The following is a 16,644-nucleotide window of genomic DNA, read 5'->3' as shown; positions in this document are numbered from 1 at the left end:
TGCACCTAGCTTCCCTTCACTTCTATGTTCAACTCAAAATCTCATCAGACATTAACTCTTGCACGATATCTGTGTCGCTTCCAGATGATGGGAATGCAGAGACCTGCAAACCAAAGCTCCTCAGGAAAAGGAGTAGAAAAAGCTGGATGGGATGCACCGCATAGGGACTGAGTGTGCACTGGCTGCCCCCTGCAAAACTCTGGTATCAGCAGAGACTTCCTGAAAACAAAATCCCTCCGTGCAGCTCCCCACCTCTGCAGACAGCAGCGGCTCTCGGGGCAGAAGGGAAACCCCTTGGCTGTTCTGGCTGGGCAGCAAAATTTGCGGTACATCTGTGGCTGAGTACAGGCTGGTCAGGTGAGAGATCTGCAGGGCAGGCACAGAGGAGTTCTCCTTCCCTTCATCCCTCCAGGTGTCCTTGATCTTTCTTCCTTTCATCCTTGTACATAAACAAAAATGATATAAGAAGGTTCAAGAACAGTCCAGTGATTTTCACTTGGACATATGGGAGCCAGTCCTTCATAAAATCCTTTTGGTAAATGGTTCAAGTCCCTATAAAGACCAGGGCAATGTAGTAATGATTTCCACAGTTGTCGCCTACTACTTGTCCATAATATCACAAAGAAAAAAATCAGAGAAAAACGGAATAGAAGAGGCACATATCCCTTCCTTTCCTCTACTAGGGTAAGATGGAAATGTGATTGTGCAGAACAACCTTTCATTAGCAGATAGCATATCTGCAGGCAGCTCAGACAGCCTGGAGAACCCCATCCTTCTTCCCCTTAGTTAAGGAAGCAGCAGATGGTGGGATCTCTGGATGCACAAGCAATGCCACACGAGCATGAAGGGTGAGCTGCTGATCCCTCCATCGGTGCCAGCCCCGGGTGTACCCCAGCACAGGAGCCGTTCCTGCTCTGGGAAAGCACCAAGGAAGGGGCCTGACCATCTCCTAATGCTGGGGAAAGGGGCAGCCCTTGTGTCCTTGGCATTCGGGATCCTCAGTGTCCCCATGGAGGGTACACTTAGGCATGCAAGCGATAAAGGACTGCAATGAACCACCACCTCAGCTGGCTGCATGGGGTATTACCACTGGCAGAAACATGCCAAGTACCATTCAAACGCTTGCAGCACAAATCTACAGATATGCCTACACAGAGGGTCCTGGGGTGTATTCCCAGTGTGTCCAAGTGCTTCCTCCAGCACAGCCCTTGGTTTCAATTCTGTCAAGTGTGTGTCCGGCCTTATGGGACCTCAGTGGCACTACAAGCCTTTTTTAAAGTCTTTCTTCTGCTGATCCTGAACAGGGAGATTTTAATGGGCTAGAGAGGAAAAGAAAATTGCATTCCTCTCCAGGAATGATGATCAAACCCTCAGCTGGTAGCTGCTGTGCCACTAAAATAAGCAGTGTTGCGTTACAGGACAGCATGCCAGAGATTTCCTGAAAAGCTGCAGTAGCTTTGTGCAGACACCTTGGTCCTGCCTGCTGGATGCCTGGCCCAGCCCACCACCCTGGACAACATAAAGGGGTATTTTTTTTCTCTTGTAAGGGCCGGTTTTCTATCCACCTCCTGTCCACAGGACTGAACAAGCTGTACGCCAGTCCCACTCCCTTACTCGGCAAGTTTGTATCTCACCCAAGATTGCTAACAAGTAAATACTACCAGGTCTCGTGAGTTCATTTAACACTAGCTCTATCTCTCCAGCATGAGGGGATCAGCTCCTAAAGACAAGATCAGAGAAGGTGAAAAGCTGGTCTTAGGAAACATGAGATCAGGTACGAAAGGGATTCTTCACTGTCAAAGCATAATATGTCAGCTTGTGATAAACCTGAATTGCTTCATATACCAAGGATCACTAGACATTAGCTGCTTTTTATATGGCAATATGGTGCAGAGGTTTCAGACAGAATATTGTTTTATGTTGATCATGATAAAACTCTCTGTAGCTTTGATAAAGCCTGCACACAGGCTTTTCATTCAAACTAATGAGTGCTACTGGCTGTTGGATGCTGAGACACGCTCTTGATGCTTTCCAGCGGTTCGACTTGTAACTAGGAATCAATTCAGCCTGGGTAAGCAAGAGTGTTACTCATCTAAGGGGTTCTGAATGATGATCCCATTCCCTGTGTTTTCCCCAGGTATATCTGAAAAGGTACAGTGACAAAGGGAGCACCACATGTTGGCAAAGCACATCTCATACCAGAGGGATCTCCTGGGCTCAGCCTGCTCTGAACGAACAGTTGGCTCCCGCTGTAATCAGCCATCAAACAGCTCAGGCCCTATGGGCTGTTCACTTAGCACAGGCCTTTTGCTGCTCTGTCTGCCAACATCTGTTTCAATGCTTGTCATCCCCCTGCTTCAGACGAGTGCACTGCAGATGTCTTGTCTTGTGGACGACAGAGACTTGGCAAGGACGGGAACAGTGGCCTCCGACTGACACAGGCACAGCTACAGGAGTTACTACTGAGGGGTTCTGGATGGACTCTATGCATTAAAAAGTGGGGCTTTACACCCCCGCGCCATGTCCTCCTTTACACCTTCTCATTTGGCCTTCACATTTTAGAGGCGGAGGAAGGACAGGGATCAGGATGCCGACTGAGATGCAGCCTACTCAGAAACATGTGGCCTGACACTTCTCAAAAGAGTTATCACTGACATATGTAATTAAATGGGAAGACACACTCATTTGCTCGTCTCTTGTTCCAAGGACAATCCGATACAAGACTGAAGATGGAGGGACATGATGTGTGGGAAAGATAGCAGCTTCTGCAACCAGATTCTGGCTTGAAAACAATAGAAAAGAGACTTCCTCGGGCTAAGACTGCTTCTGGAAGATCCAACAGATGAAACAGAATAGACACAAATGCAGAAGAGAAATATGGATGGTTACTGCAAGGGGTCTCCATGCACATCTTCCTAGGGTGTTCTTGTTACACAAATCCAGTTTGAACTTCCACTAGGAAAACCAGTTAACCAAGATTTGCTATTTTGTATTTTTTGTGAGTGCTACTTTTGCTCCCGTAAGTACATCTCACCTGTAGCTGTTTGAGGTTTGGCTGGGGTGAGTTATGTAGTTAGTAAGATTCCAACAATCTCCGTTTTCATTAGCTTGGATAATTGGTGCAATAGCTGTAAAGAGCCTGGAACAAGTCAGGTGCAGGCTGGCTGCTCTTCTGCTGCTCCGTCCTGCCCAGTGAAGTCGAAACAGGTACATCTATGCTGTTTTGAACATCAAGTACAGGTAATGAGTCAGTCCAAGATGCAAGTAACCTTTTAAAATCAAAGGGGAAAGATGTATCCATTGAATCGAGGAAAAAACAGGAGAAGTCCTGTATTTTGTCTGCAAAGGCTTCTGAGAGTATCTCAAAGGACATTTTCATAAGCAAACTAGGAAAACACAATCTTAACAAAATGACTGTGTATTGGGTGTAGGCATCCATGGGTCACTCTCAGAATGGAAGACGGTATCAAACGTGTGCTGAAGAAGTCAGTCGTTTTCTAAGAACAACACAGATGAAGGAACAGACAACTCAATAAATCTGGGGGTGATACTACATAGGGAGCAACTATAAAGATACTGGAGGAGAAACTGTATGTAAAAATGGGATGGCATTTATTAAGGATTAATTATAAGATGCTACAATTCAGCAAGGAAGACAACAGATTATGCAGCACTTCTTTGGGGGAAAAAAAAAAGCCTAAGGATTATGGAGGATCACAAGTTTAGTATGAGTCAACAGGGTCATGCTGTTGCAAAAATGACATGTACCACAGTCAGATGCATAAACAGGAGCACTGCCTGCACGTTATACACTGGGAAATTCTTTGTCTCCACTCATTCCAGCAAGACTTCGGTGGGAGGAATCATGTCACCAGAGCACTGCAACTCAAGATGAACACAGACTGAATGGACAGAGTCCAGAGGACAGTGACCATAACAACCACAACTCTGGAAAAAAGGATTTACAAGGACAGAGATAAGATTGCTTAAGTTCTGAGAAAACAGAGGGTACAGACAAGGGAACAGCATTTGTATATGAAAAAGGATGCTGCAAAGAGAAAGGAAATAATCTGCTCCCAGTTCTCTTATACACCCAACAAGAGGGAAGAGGTTTTACCTGCACTATAAGCACTTTGGTCAGGCATTGGGAAGAAGCCTCCCAATGCAGTTATGCACTGGGGAGACCCTGCCTGGGCAGGAGTGAAACCTCCATCGAGGGACTGGTGAGACACGTAACAGGCAGACTCCAAGATACACTGAACTCCTGCCTCTGGTCTGCACAGCAAGGGAAATAAAAAGTCTGTTTTTCCAAAATCCACAAAGGAAAAGGCGTAAGACCAGAGAGGAGTTCTCAGCACACCTGGGTGGCTGCAGCACCCAGCAGGGCCATCAGGCAGCATTACAGAAGTCACTACCGAGGGCTCTCGGGGACCTTGGAAGGATCCCCAAATGTGAACAGGGTACGCACTTCCCCAGCCCAGGGAAAGGCACATATTTTTTCCCACAATAAATGAATCTTTGACGTACAACCCCTATGCCACAGCCTTGGAAGACCATATCTTTTATTTATTATGCCTAGCAATTGCCCTTGTAACCAATTAGGAAAAAAAGCAGGTGGTCAACAGAAACTCTGCAAAATAAAACCCCTCAGCAAAGCAAACACCATACCGCTTGGAGAAAAAAAAATACTGTAAACAGAGTTAATCACTGCTAAACCCTTATAAGCCAGTCCTTGCCCAAGTTAAGGGACTTGAACCAAGAGTAAAACACTTCAAAAAGCACTAATCAGAGGAACTGGTGAATCATTTCTCAAGGAAAAGGAGTCAGATCTATTAAAAAAACCCCCAAAAAACAACAAAACACACAAAAACCTCCAAATGCTTGCTGTGCTCTGAAAAGGGGCCCAAACCCACCCCGTCAGATGGGACTAAGGGGGACAAGGGGTCCCATGTCACCCGTCAGGACAGCTGCTCTGGGGAAAACTGCCCCGGGGACCGGGTCCCATCACAGGCTTCACAAAGCAAAACTTGTCCAACAGAAAAGGGACCACTTTTAGCTGCTCTATAAAACATCTACAGTTACCAGCATTCCCTGTACTTTGTTGAGTATTATGTTCAATAATATTAATAGGCTCATATTTACCATATCTTAAAAGCTAACAATCCCATTGCCAGCGCTAATTAAAAAGACAAGAAGCTGAAAAGAAGTAGTGGATTATTTCTTCAATATGGATTCATGCCTAGATTTAATAAAATCTCCTTTAGTGTTATAACCTTACATTTGTTTCAAGAATGCTATAAAAGATAAGTCTGCTTTTTGTTGTTTATTGACTTGGAGGGTTTTGTGTTCGGATCTGCGATACAGCATTACAGCTATGCAAAGACAATGAAGCAGATGGTTTTCCCTGAAGAAAACGGCGCTTCTGCTGCCCAAGCACCACGTCCTGGGTGATGGCTGTGAAGAAACCAGCACACCTATTCAGAGAGAAGAACTCTGAATACCTGAACAGACCGTAAAATGCAGGATTAGGGAGGTTTATCTGTAACAAACCCTCCCTGTGACCTTAGAGCAAGCGCGGCGCCTACAGCGATGCGCACCCACACCGACCCGCTTTGCGTGTGCACGCGAACATAAGGCACAGTCCCAGGAGGAAATTTTTACTGTATCATGGCACACAACCTATCAAATAAAAATACAGCACTTAACCTATAACTGAGGATAAAATTAATAATAACAGACAGAGCAATACCTTAATCAGCCTCTTCATCAAAAATGTTGTAGACTTTCCAAGAAAACCCAGACAGTTGCCTTCCATACAAACCTTCCTGTCTTTGCCCGAGTTTGAAGAAGAGGATTGACACAAAGCAGCAGGTATGTAATGCAACAGAGCAAAGTAAACTACAGCCACTCTCCCGAAACCAACACTTTTCCTAAGTGAGCTCATCTTTAGATCCGGTTTCTCACTTAAGCAGAGGCCAGAAGAAGTGTCTTGGAGACTGAGACTGAACTTTGAGGATCTGAGTGCTACAAATGCTTTCCCATGCATAAAGAGAATTACACCCCATTTTATTTTTCATTTTTCCTGTGAGATGCCGGGCCCCACTGCTTCCTAACAAGTTCCATTTCTCCTTCCCCGTGCCTGTCTGACCTTTCTCCTCCAATGAATCACTTAGTTATGTGGAAACAAAAATATGAAACAATGCTGGTTTAAAAACACAAGTCCCCCAGCTTCATATCTGAGAGGGCAGCCAAAACCTCCAAGTTGTGGGTCCGCTGCTGCTGAAGGATGCCAGAAGGTTCTAGGGAAGATCCACCCTCTGCCCACACAGCCCTTGCAAACAGCAAGGGACCCCCATCCCTAATTTAGCATATACCTCATTGATTACTGGAAAAAAGGAGAGAAAAGTATGAATGTCAGACAGTCAGTGGTCTTACAACATTTCACTACTGTTGCAGTTCTTTCCTGGCAGAGGTTTTTTGGTACCAGTGATATGAACAAGGAAAATTCAAGGAAAACTTGAACTGGGCACATCAACAGCAACCACATTCCTTTAGCTTGTGGTCACACTAATTCAAATAGACAAGATTCCCCCCCGCCTCCTCTTCCGCACTTAATTTCCAGGTAGAGTTTGTTAAGGCTGAAATCCCACCTGAACTTTGGCAAGTCTTTTCTTAAAAAAAAAAAAAAAGATACACAAATATTTGGCTAAGTGACCCACAGCAAATTGCGTAATATCAGTTAAAAGTTGTGCTTTTTAAGTTATCAGGCCTAGAGGTTTTATGTGAAATAAAATCCTGATTACTTCAGATTCTGGAGGCAAACTGTGACCCCACTCTGTATCTCCAAATTTGAAACATTTGTGTTGCACCCCTCAGTAATCACACCACTTGCTAGAAAAGAAAAAAATCCCTTCAAAAACTTGCTTATTTCATTTAATAAAAAGGCCTCAAACATACATACAAGAATTAGCTCAGCCTTGAAGCTTGATCAAAGGAGGTCACCTAAAATCAGGAATTCAGTGCTCTATCAAGCAAAAGTGACCCATCTCCAAGCTTGCAACTGCCTTCTGTGTGCCCGTATGCCCAGTGACGTTTCTGCCTCTAACAACCCCAGTCCTCACTCCTTATGGTCAGTAAATGAGAATCAGGATTAGGTCAGCACCCAGAACACAAGGAATTCTACCCATCTCTTGCATCCTTCTCCTCGGTTTGCCTGGGAACATGCACTTCTGCTGAGTGCTGGGGGTGAAGGGGAGAACTGCACTGATCAGTTTTGCAACATGTTGACAGATATTAATAGGTTAAATAGCCTAGTGCTCTCCAACCTTCGCTTTACCTGCCTTGCTTTCCGTAGCCCATTAAAAAATAAAAAACTTAAAAGAAAAATAAGAAATATTATTAAAAATAAATTGAGAAGCCCAACTTGTAATAAAGCTGGCGCTTGCCCCAGGCTTCAGAAACGTCTGAGCCATGACACTGACTTTGCAGGCACTCTACAGACACAATCCATAGCTTTTATCGGGGGGGGGAATACATATTTGCACTATTTAAAATACGTTGCAAGTACATTTTCTGTTTCGAAAATGTAGGGAGCATGGCTAACAAAATACAGAATGCAGCAACAAAACAAACAACACTCATCCTACAAAGCTGTCATTATATAATTTCGCTGTTTACACTAAGGCTCCGAAGAATACCTTCTGTTAATTTTTTTTAATTAATGGGGTGCTACACAGTTAAATAAACTCATGAAGAGTATTCATGACTTCTGCATTTTTACTTCATATCCCAATCTTTATTTACAACATTACTGTTATAAATTACAACAGTACTGTTGATATTCTTCTCACTTGCTGTGATACTCAATGGAGCACCACAGGAGAAAGAACATAACACAGGAAACCATGGCATTTGATTCTGCTCTAATTTGAACGCATTTAAACCAGACAAAACTCCACTGAGATCAGCAGCTGCACTAGTGAAAACCACTGCAATTCCACTGCTGTTCCTAAGGCACCGCCAGCCTCCCTGCATGCAGTGCGTTTCCAAATTAAGTTGAATTACTTCTAAAATGTCAGCAATCCTTGCAACTCCTTATTAGTGTGAAATTAGTTAAGCCTTAATTCAGCAAGGTACTTCAGCACATTCCTAATTTTACAGGCACGAGACATACCAGTGACCTTAGTAAGACCAGTCACACACTTATGTTTAGGCACACGCTTAAGCATCTTGCAACATTAAAAGCCACAATGAGGAGCAGTTCCTCACCAGCACGTGAACTGAAGCTGCTCTACACCTTCATAGGCACACTACCACTTTAAGGTGGCTACATCCCAGGTTTGGTTGCACAGCTTGTTAGATAACCCTTAAAATACAAAGATCAATGAAGGACAAATAGTCTCTTAAAAATTTGGATAACATAAATGATTTGAACTAGACTTTCAATTTATATCTGATACTTACTGAACTTCATTCACAGTGTATACATGTGCTGGATAACAGCTATAAAGCATTCCTTTGCGGAGTTTCCCTAAACACCACTCCTGAACATGTAACTTTACTGCTTATGAGTAAGCACAAGCAAATACAAGGGGAGGGTGCACACCTACGAAAACAGCTGGGAACAAACATACCACTGCTGAATTTTCACATGAGATGCAAGGCTGAAAAACAAACCAGCAAACACATTTCAGAAGTTCCATCTCTTCAAAGAGCCCACATAAACCTAAATGATTACTGCATGATCTTAAATTACCGGGAGAAGTAAAAGCAGCTATTGTAAAAATAAAATAAAAATAAATAAATACAGAAATAGACAGCCATAGCCTAAAGAGGACTTCTGGGTTTGGATGTGCACATAATCCAGGTGATTACATGTCTAATGACCCAGCTTTTGCATGTCCACGCTTGTATCCGCACACACAACTGCAGAGCTCCGGGTGCCAATGTCAAGGTGCTTTGAGGACTCAGATTTATATAGTTATTTATCAAATAACTTAGAAGCAAAATAAAACAAAACCAAGGCAAAGGAAAAACAAAAATCTCAGCAAGTGCAACACAGTGGTAGTTTCTCCTTACCCTTCAACAGTCAGAGAAAATTTAAGGCTTGTTGATGTCAATAAGTAGTTGTAACAAAGACGTTAGTAATAGTGGGGGATAGAGAACGCTGCACGAATGTTCCCAGCATGGTTCATTGACAAGAGATCTAAAAATTGAATTATTAAGGAAAAAAATCATTGATTCTAAAATCCAGGCAAGGTAGCCAGCCTATGTTAAAACTTATTTCATTTTTCCAGCGCTGCTTCATTCCTAAGCTCTCAGAGCCACAGCTTTTCCATCGAAAAGCAAAAGACATTTTACGCACAATTTTCCCTCTACTAGAAAGAGGTATATTGTGCCCTTCAGTGAACATAAAATTGATATTATCATCTCTTAGTTTATATCTCACTACTTAACCTTCAGATTAAAAGTTATTAGATTTGAATGACTAAAAAGACATCATGTCACCTTCCGTTCAATGTTGGGAGATGGGAGAACTTGGGGGAACAGTCTGAATGACAAAAACACAAAGTTACCAGTTGTTTTTCATATTTTGTGATGAAACAGCACAAGCTCTACAAATGCAGTGATCTTTTCACCATGTTGTAATCACCATCAATACAAAAATCAGACACAATCCAGCAGCCTGCGTGGAGTTCAAGCTATACTTTCAAATGGCTCTTTCAATAGCAAGAGCAGTTTAATAATTAGGCTTTATGCCTCTTTGGACAAAATGACTCAACACAGACACTCCCTCAAAGTCTAACAAACAAATTTGGTCTAACCCAGTTATGTCAACATGAAACAAAGACATTATCTTGGAGCTAGTTTAGCAGTTTTGTTCTAAAGAGATAAGTCCACATCAAGATCAATGGGACCATAAAACTCCTGATGCAGTTTGTAACCTCTCCCCATGGGTTTTTGAAATAAGATGAAACTCACCAAATTATAAAAACAACAACAAAAAAAACCCACCATTACTTTCATTTACACTGTGATATATTCAGAATTCTTTCTAATCTAACCTTCTTTTTTATCTACTCAACTAAAGAAGCATCTCAACAAAACACCAAACCCTCGTTTCTTATACATTTTCCTCCTCTTTGGACAGGAACAAAATCTGAAGAAACCACACATTCCCTCGGGAATTCCCTTTGCTTCCCTCAATCCAACACTTCACATCTCCACATTTCTCAAAACAATTTCTGCCAAAGGGCCCAACTACAGCATCTTCACATCGATACCACAAACACCCCAAGTGCGGCCTGTGAGACCGACTGTGCAGGAATCACTGACTTGGGCACAAACATGAGAACCTCGACCCAATTTATGTTTATCAAACATTCTTTTATCTCCTACACATAAACAAAACTGTATTTTTCATTTGTATACATTTAGTGGAAAAAAAGTGTAAAAAGAACACCAGCAGATGCAATGAACTATATATAATGCCATTTTTTTTTTTTTCAAGGAAAAAACCCCTTCTTTCCTTCCTTTGTGGACACATGGCAAAACCAGTATTTATCTAAACTCTTCAGAAAGCTTGAAGTGACACTTGATAATTACAGTACAGTTCAGCTCTAAGTCAAAGTGAAGAAAAGAAACTTCCCCACAATTCTTTATATAAACTTCCTCCTTGTTCCTCCATGTACCAGTTGCATTTATAATACATCACTATTCCAGTTTGTCATAAACACAGTCACCTTGTAACCCTTTTTATCAAGCAATCTATGCACTACCTAAAAGCACACTACACTCCATCAGACAAGCTATACGTTTACATTATACAAACATTCCGATTCTGCCTGCTCAGCGCAGCTTGTCAATAAATGCCAGCAATTGCAAAACAGCAATGTGTGTTTTTTTCCTTACGAGAACACTGATACGAGCCTGCCAGTTCTGCAAAATAAACTCTTTGCAATTGCCGCAGCTAATCTGTCAACAAATTACTATTAAAGTCATACCTCCATAAAAGTTCAAAAGCATTCTGGATTAGACAAAAGATACTGAGTTTTATACTCGTGGGGCAGTACTTGAAGTTAGGGTATCAAAGTGGATCTTGCTATTGATGTGGAAAGGTTTGTATTTCTGCCACCATGCAATACAGCATTTGGTGTCTTGCTGCTATATGTCAGAATTCAACTTTGTATTTATTCTCTTTGTTCAATTCATATTCTTGTTTCTCCGCTAATCATGCAAAGAACACTTTAATGAGTAGTCCCAAGGATAAAAATATAACACAATAAATAATATTTATTTTATAAGCTAAGGAAAAAAAGAACTGGCTAGGAACGAAGCATCAAACCTTCTGTTTGAGAAGACGTCAGAAACCACTGAAGCAACTGAAGCTGTGATCACATACATTAAAAGGGAGTTTGTCCTCATGAGTCTTTATTAATCCTTGGAAGGCAAGAGCCACCCCTCATTACATACTTTCTGCCCAAATTTCCCTCGCCCAGCCTGACTTTCAGCTTGTGGGTCACCGTGACGCCCATTTTGCACCTCCCAGATGTTTTCCGTGACGCCTCAGAGCCAGCAGATGTTGCCAGGCTCTGCCGGCTACTCCACTGCCAGGTTTTCTGCCCTGTCCCTGGGTTCTGTCCCTGACGGCACCTCGGGAGCAAACTCCTGAGCCCCGCTGCTGTCCCCAGGCCAAACGCCCGCCTTTGGTCTTTTCAGGAAGTCCAATGACCCGGGTGACATTCACACCCACCGCAGGTTTTACAGGCAGGTTGCCAGTACCCTGCCCATTCCACCTCATCCCAATGGTCATTCCTGTGGGATGCTGACCCACCAGCATCTGTGGAGCCAGAAGGCAACTTCTCCCACCTTCTGCAGGTCTGGTGGGAGACCAGATCTTCCTTTCAGTCTGGTTCTGGGCACAGTTTCTCCTCTGTGTATCTCTATTTTTATCCAACTTTTCCACAGATGCACTTTCCCTTAAGAGTCACTTGTGTCGCTTTGGCTTTCACTGAAAAGTATCTTACTTCGTGATTACAAATTATAATCATCAGCTGGAGTTATTTGGTTTTATTATATGCAGCAGAACTTATCCCCACATTTGCTACTCCCAGCTTAACAACACATTTTACAAGATTGCTAATGCTAAAATCATTTAGCATCACACTGTCTCCTTGCGTGGAAGAATCATCCTAAGAAGACGAGGAAAGCATAAAACTTGTCCTATGAATCCTCCCTGCACTTACTACAAGACTGCTCATACCATACACTGTTCCGTCAAACCTGAACATCTGTGCTGCTCTGTATTTTTCCATGGTAAGATATTTACAAGTTTGTAAACCCATTAAAACTTCCTAAAAAATCTGAAGCATTTCTGTTTCCCTTTCTCATAGCAACAAAGCTAGTAGTCCTTATACATTCACAAATTCCACCAAAAAAAAAAAAACAGTGAGCCAAAATCCAGTGCAGATGCTTTACCCAAACCATTGTACATCCAGGTTTCACCGCTCAGCCCCACTCATCATGGGAATACACAACTAATGTCAACAGCAAAGCTCAAACTACCCGCTGACGATTTTTTTTTTTTCAGATAAAACAAGTGCCAGGTGGCAAAAAGAAAAGATTTGAATGAAATGCTCTTACAAAATATCTGTTTAATTCAGAACTCATTCATTTGTATTGACGAAGCGTTTTGGAAAACGCATTCTGTTAAGTGACCTGAGAGCATATGTTGTATACAGAGAAACATCTAAACATTATGCTCCATGTTGTATGTGTATCTGTAAATGCTTGCATTAGCTGTCTGAAAACACCAAGTTTTTCTTCTTTTCACTATTTAAAAATATTTTCAAAACACAAAGATTGATATTTTTATGCTAGCTCTGATTACCCTGTTGTCGTTATCAGGTCGTCTTTTCTTTTTTTTTCCCTAATAACCATTTTAAACTTCGCAATCAACTTCTTTTTTAAAAGATAAACTCCATGGTGAAGTTAGTCATCAAAACCAATTAACAGCAGAATTCAAACATAGAACATAAAGGTCTTTTAAGAACCTGGAGAAAAGCAAGTGCCCTGACCACGTTTATCGTACTAGCAGAAGATAAATAAACTGCAAGCTAAAATCTGAGCCTGCAGTCCTGCTCCCATCCCCATGCCCAGGGGGCTGGCGGCACTTGGGTCTGTGCCGGGCACCGTTTGGGGAGGGCTGGAGGACCCGCGTAGGAATGAATCGGTGCCACTCCTCAACTGACCGAACGGGCGGCTGTTGAATGGAACAACCCACTACACGGGAGATAACCACGGTACCAAAGGCGCCAAGAGCCCTCTGATGGCTACAGAGAAGCTTTGGCACGAGGCGCCGCAGGGAAGTTTGGTACCGGCGTAGGAGTGAAGGGACAGAGGTCCGAGCAGTTCTGGTCTATGGTGTGCACGTGTGCATGTTTGCGCGACCCCCCCTCTGTTTCCCTTCACACAAAGCAGCACTGGAAAATTCCATAGTGCTCCTATGGAAAACGCAGCGTAATTAACTCGTTCTGATACGAAGCCTTTTTAAGACCAGACCTTTGTGTCGAACATATTTTACCGTTCCACTCCTCTTCTACTGTCCTATATTAATCAAAGCTGTAACCCCTGTTGTCTTTGCACTACGAATCAGAATGTGCCCCTGGCGAAGAATGAGGGAAAAGTCAACAGGAATTAAGTTTCAGTGCAACTGTTTACTCAACTGTGGCCTGCAGTTATTGAAATTTTATCCGTGGTTTTGTGTGACTACTGCAGTAATGAATTCAGCATGGCTGTGATTTTCTCACTGATGGTATTCTCACTTCAAGTAAAAACCTGTAGGATGAAAATGATTGAAACAAACGAAGTCTATGCATTTAGCATCATCCATTTTTTCTGACTTATAGTTTAATTATGGCAGCTGTCTTAGGTTGGCAAATGGGGTCTCCTGCTCCTCTGCAGGCCTTCGGTTTGCTTTGTTTTTGAGTGCGGATTTTTTGCCCTCCACAACAACCTGCTAAAAAGATCACTGTACACTTAGGGGAGTCTTAACCAGCTGCCAATCGCTTATTTAAAAGGTTTTAAGAATGCTTACTGCATTAGAGAAAGTGGAGGTTAGGACTAAGTGTATTCACCATGGCTCCGCCGAAGCCTTTGTTCCCAAACGCGTCAGTGAAACATGCCCAGCACTTTGGTGAAAAATTTCCTCAAAGGATTTCAAAATTTTATCAGAGAAAAGAAAAAGACAAAGTATGTTACGCAGATAATTTACACGGGTGAACTTGGTCACTTCCCAGAAAATACACTAATTAAAATACAAAGGCAGAACACACAATTTGGTTCTCATTCTTCTGAATTGAGGAGTACTGACACAGGATGTATTTATTTATTTATTCTAACGTTTTACCACAGCAGATACCTCCGCAGCCTTTTTCACTAATAGAAAACATTCTGTTGATAGAGGTTGCTAGGTTATATCAAAATTTGTTGCAAAAACAAAACTTAACCTTAGTGTATTTTCCACAGAGTGACATTTTTTGGAAACCAGTTCTTTGTATACAGCGGTTCATCCAATCACTGCCACCAGACTCAACGCATTCAAGCACTGGAAACAAGCCCTGATCTTTGGGTATTTCCAGGGAATGACTGAAAAAGAGCACTGGAAGACAAGTCCAGTATTTCCCTTTACATTAACAACTGCAATCCCCGATGGACAAAAAAATGCACAGAATGACGTAGGCAAGTCCTACAAGCATCCTCTGACTGGCAAATACAAAGGGTTTGGGAGGGGAGGTTAAATGTTCCATGCTTTTTCTGTAAGTAGGAAACTTGTAATGTGTCTTACAGTACCTGCTGTTGCTGAAGATGTGCTAAATCTGCAGCCCCAATTTCAACTGAAGGTGTCTCGCCGTTTGATCGCACTTCCCGCAGGCTGCACTCTAGTAAATGGTTGCCACCGCTCGCTCCATTCTGAATGGCTGAACCATTACTTTTTGTCTCAGTCCCAGATTCTTGCATCATGACTCAAAAACCTGAAATAATTTAGGGGAGGGGAAAAAAAAAAAAAGGCAGCTGTTAAAACAGTTGCTGTATATAAGGAGACATGCCCTGTTTTAAATCCTGCCAAAACTGTAAACATTTGTCATTTCCCTTCATACGATTTATCTTTCATTAATGGTTCATGCTACTACTTGATGTTTATTTATCTGTTGGTACAGCTATAATTTTACTAAGTTAGTTCTGTTCTAAATATAGTATTATTTGCTCAACATCTTTTTTCCCTTAGAGAAAAAAAAAATATTTTTGAACGAACACACAGAATCCATAATTAAATTTCTCTAGTTACATCTGGATGCTTTCCTTTCAAACGGATGAGTCATTCTTTGCAACAGATGATGGACAATATCAAAGTCCTGATATGCAGTACGTGGGGGCAGGTAGATGAAGCAAAGCATTCAGTATTTCAGTTTCCGTTCACATCGTGATATGGCTAAATCAGCACCTTTTGTTATTCTGAAGCAATCTAGCTGAGTCTGGGATGTGCTAGACACCATCGGTTTTTGTTTGGGGCAAACTGCTTCAGCTGCTCAAAGAATTAAGTCTTTTTGGCAAATTTCTTGGCTGTGGATTTAGTCTGGCTTTGGACACACTATGGCTTTACTGTGAAGAGCCTCCCACCTTATTTGGCTAAACGACACCTTAGTAGCCCCAACAACTCACAGCCAGCCCTCTCGACTCTTGGTGGACATCTGTCCCTGGGTGCTTCACAACACTGCGCCCATCAACTGTATCCGTGGGTCACAGGTCCCACACCGAGGATGAGGTTCTTGCTTACCCCAGATCTCCTTGGATTTACGCATCTTTGGGAACCAACTATCAGTATTTGTGCACAAGACCCCCCAAAGCAAGCACGTTTTCAGCTGCAAGCCTCTACCTTTGACATATTTCAATGAGTTCTTTTATACGTATTTCCACCTGCAAGGCCCCAAGTTCCCAAATTTAAATGTTATTAACCCGCTTTGCTTCCACCAGCCCATCCCTCCCTTCATGCTCCTCCTCTCCCCCTCACCCAGGGGCAGAGGGGTCCAGCAAGCCAAGCTGCTCGACCCGAGCAGTAACTCACTGCCCAAACATCAGCCAAATGCCTCTGTGCAGGGTAGTTCATCCCAAAAGTAAGATGCTTTATATCTAAGGAAGAATCTGTTTGAATTCAGTAGCTACCCCAAATCAAAAGGAAGAAAAAAAATCTCTTCCTTCCATCACATAAGGGAAAATACCAATCAGAAAGGGTGAGAGAAAGCAACGTACTTCAAAGGTAAAATACCAGGGGAAAACTCTTTCCCAGGAACTGCACACATGTGTAATTGGGAGCCCCCGGCTGCCCAAGGCACGGTACCAGCTGGAGATGGCAATTCCTCCTTCCAGCGCCAGCTCCTGGGTGTCCGCTGGCCACAGGTGACACTCAGAGCCAGACCCTGCATGTAGAGGTGAGCTCCAGCCCAACCTACTGACACCAAGTCTCTCATTCCTTTGGCAGCTTCAGATGTTCATAATGATGATCCATATGGCTGATAATCAAAACATCATAACTGAGAAGCAGCTGACTACCGAGCCTTTGTCACCGCCATGCTTTGGCATCAGCAC

General features: G+C 42.7%; 1 protein-coding gene across 30 annotated transcripts in view; it reads right to left on the bottom strand.

The window, feature by feature from the left end:
- FOXP1 (forkhead box P1) overlaps positions 1 to 16,644 on the bottom strand; it is a 383,604-nt gene that overhangs the window by 150,259 nt on the left and 216,701 nt on the right. For 29 of the 30 annotated variants that reach the window (XM_065075373.1, XM_065075386.1, XM_065075374.1 and 26 more), the window contains one exon: positions 14,851 to 15,032. The exons of the other annotated variant lie outside the window; for it this stretch is intronic. In XM_065075373.1, coding sequence (XP_064931445.1) covers positions 14,851 to 15,021 — 171 coding nt within the window. In that variant the 5' untranslated portion in view covers positions 15,022 to 15,032. The remainder of the gene's footprint in view (positions 1 to 14,850; positions 15,033 to 16,644) is intronic. 30 annotated transcript variants of the gene reach the window in all.

Source organism: Columba livia, chromosome 10 (genome assembly GCF_036013475.1).
Source record: "Columba livia isolate bColLiv1 breed racing homer chromosome 10, bColLiv1.pat.W.v2, whole genome shotgun sequence".
In the NCBI taxonomy this organism is placed as follows: Eukaryota; Metazoa; Chordata; class Aves; order Columbiformes; family Columbidae; genus Columba; species Columba livia.
Note: the sequence above shows the minus strand (reverse complement) of the source record. Positions and strands in the feature narration are given on the sequence as shown.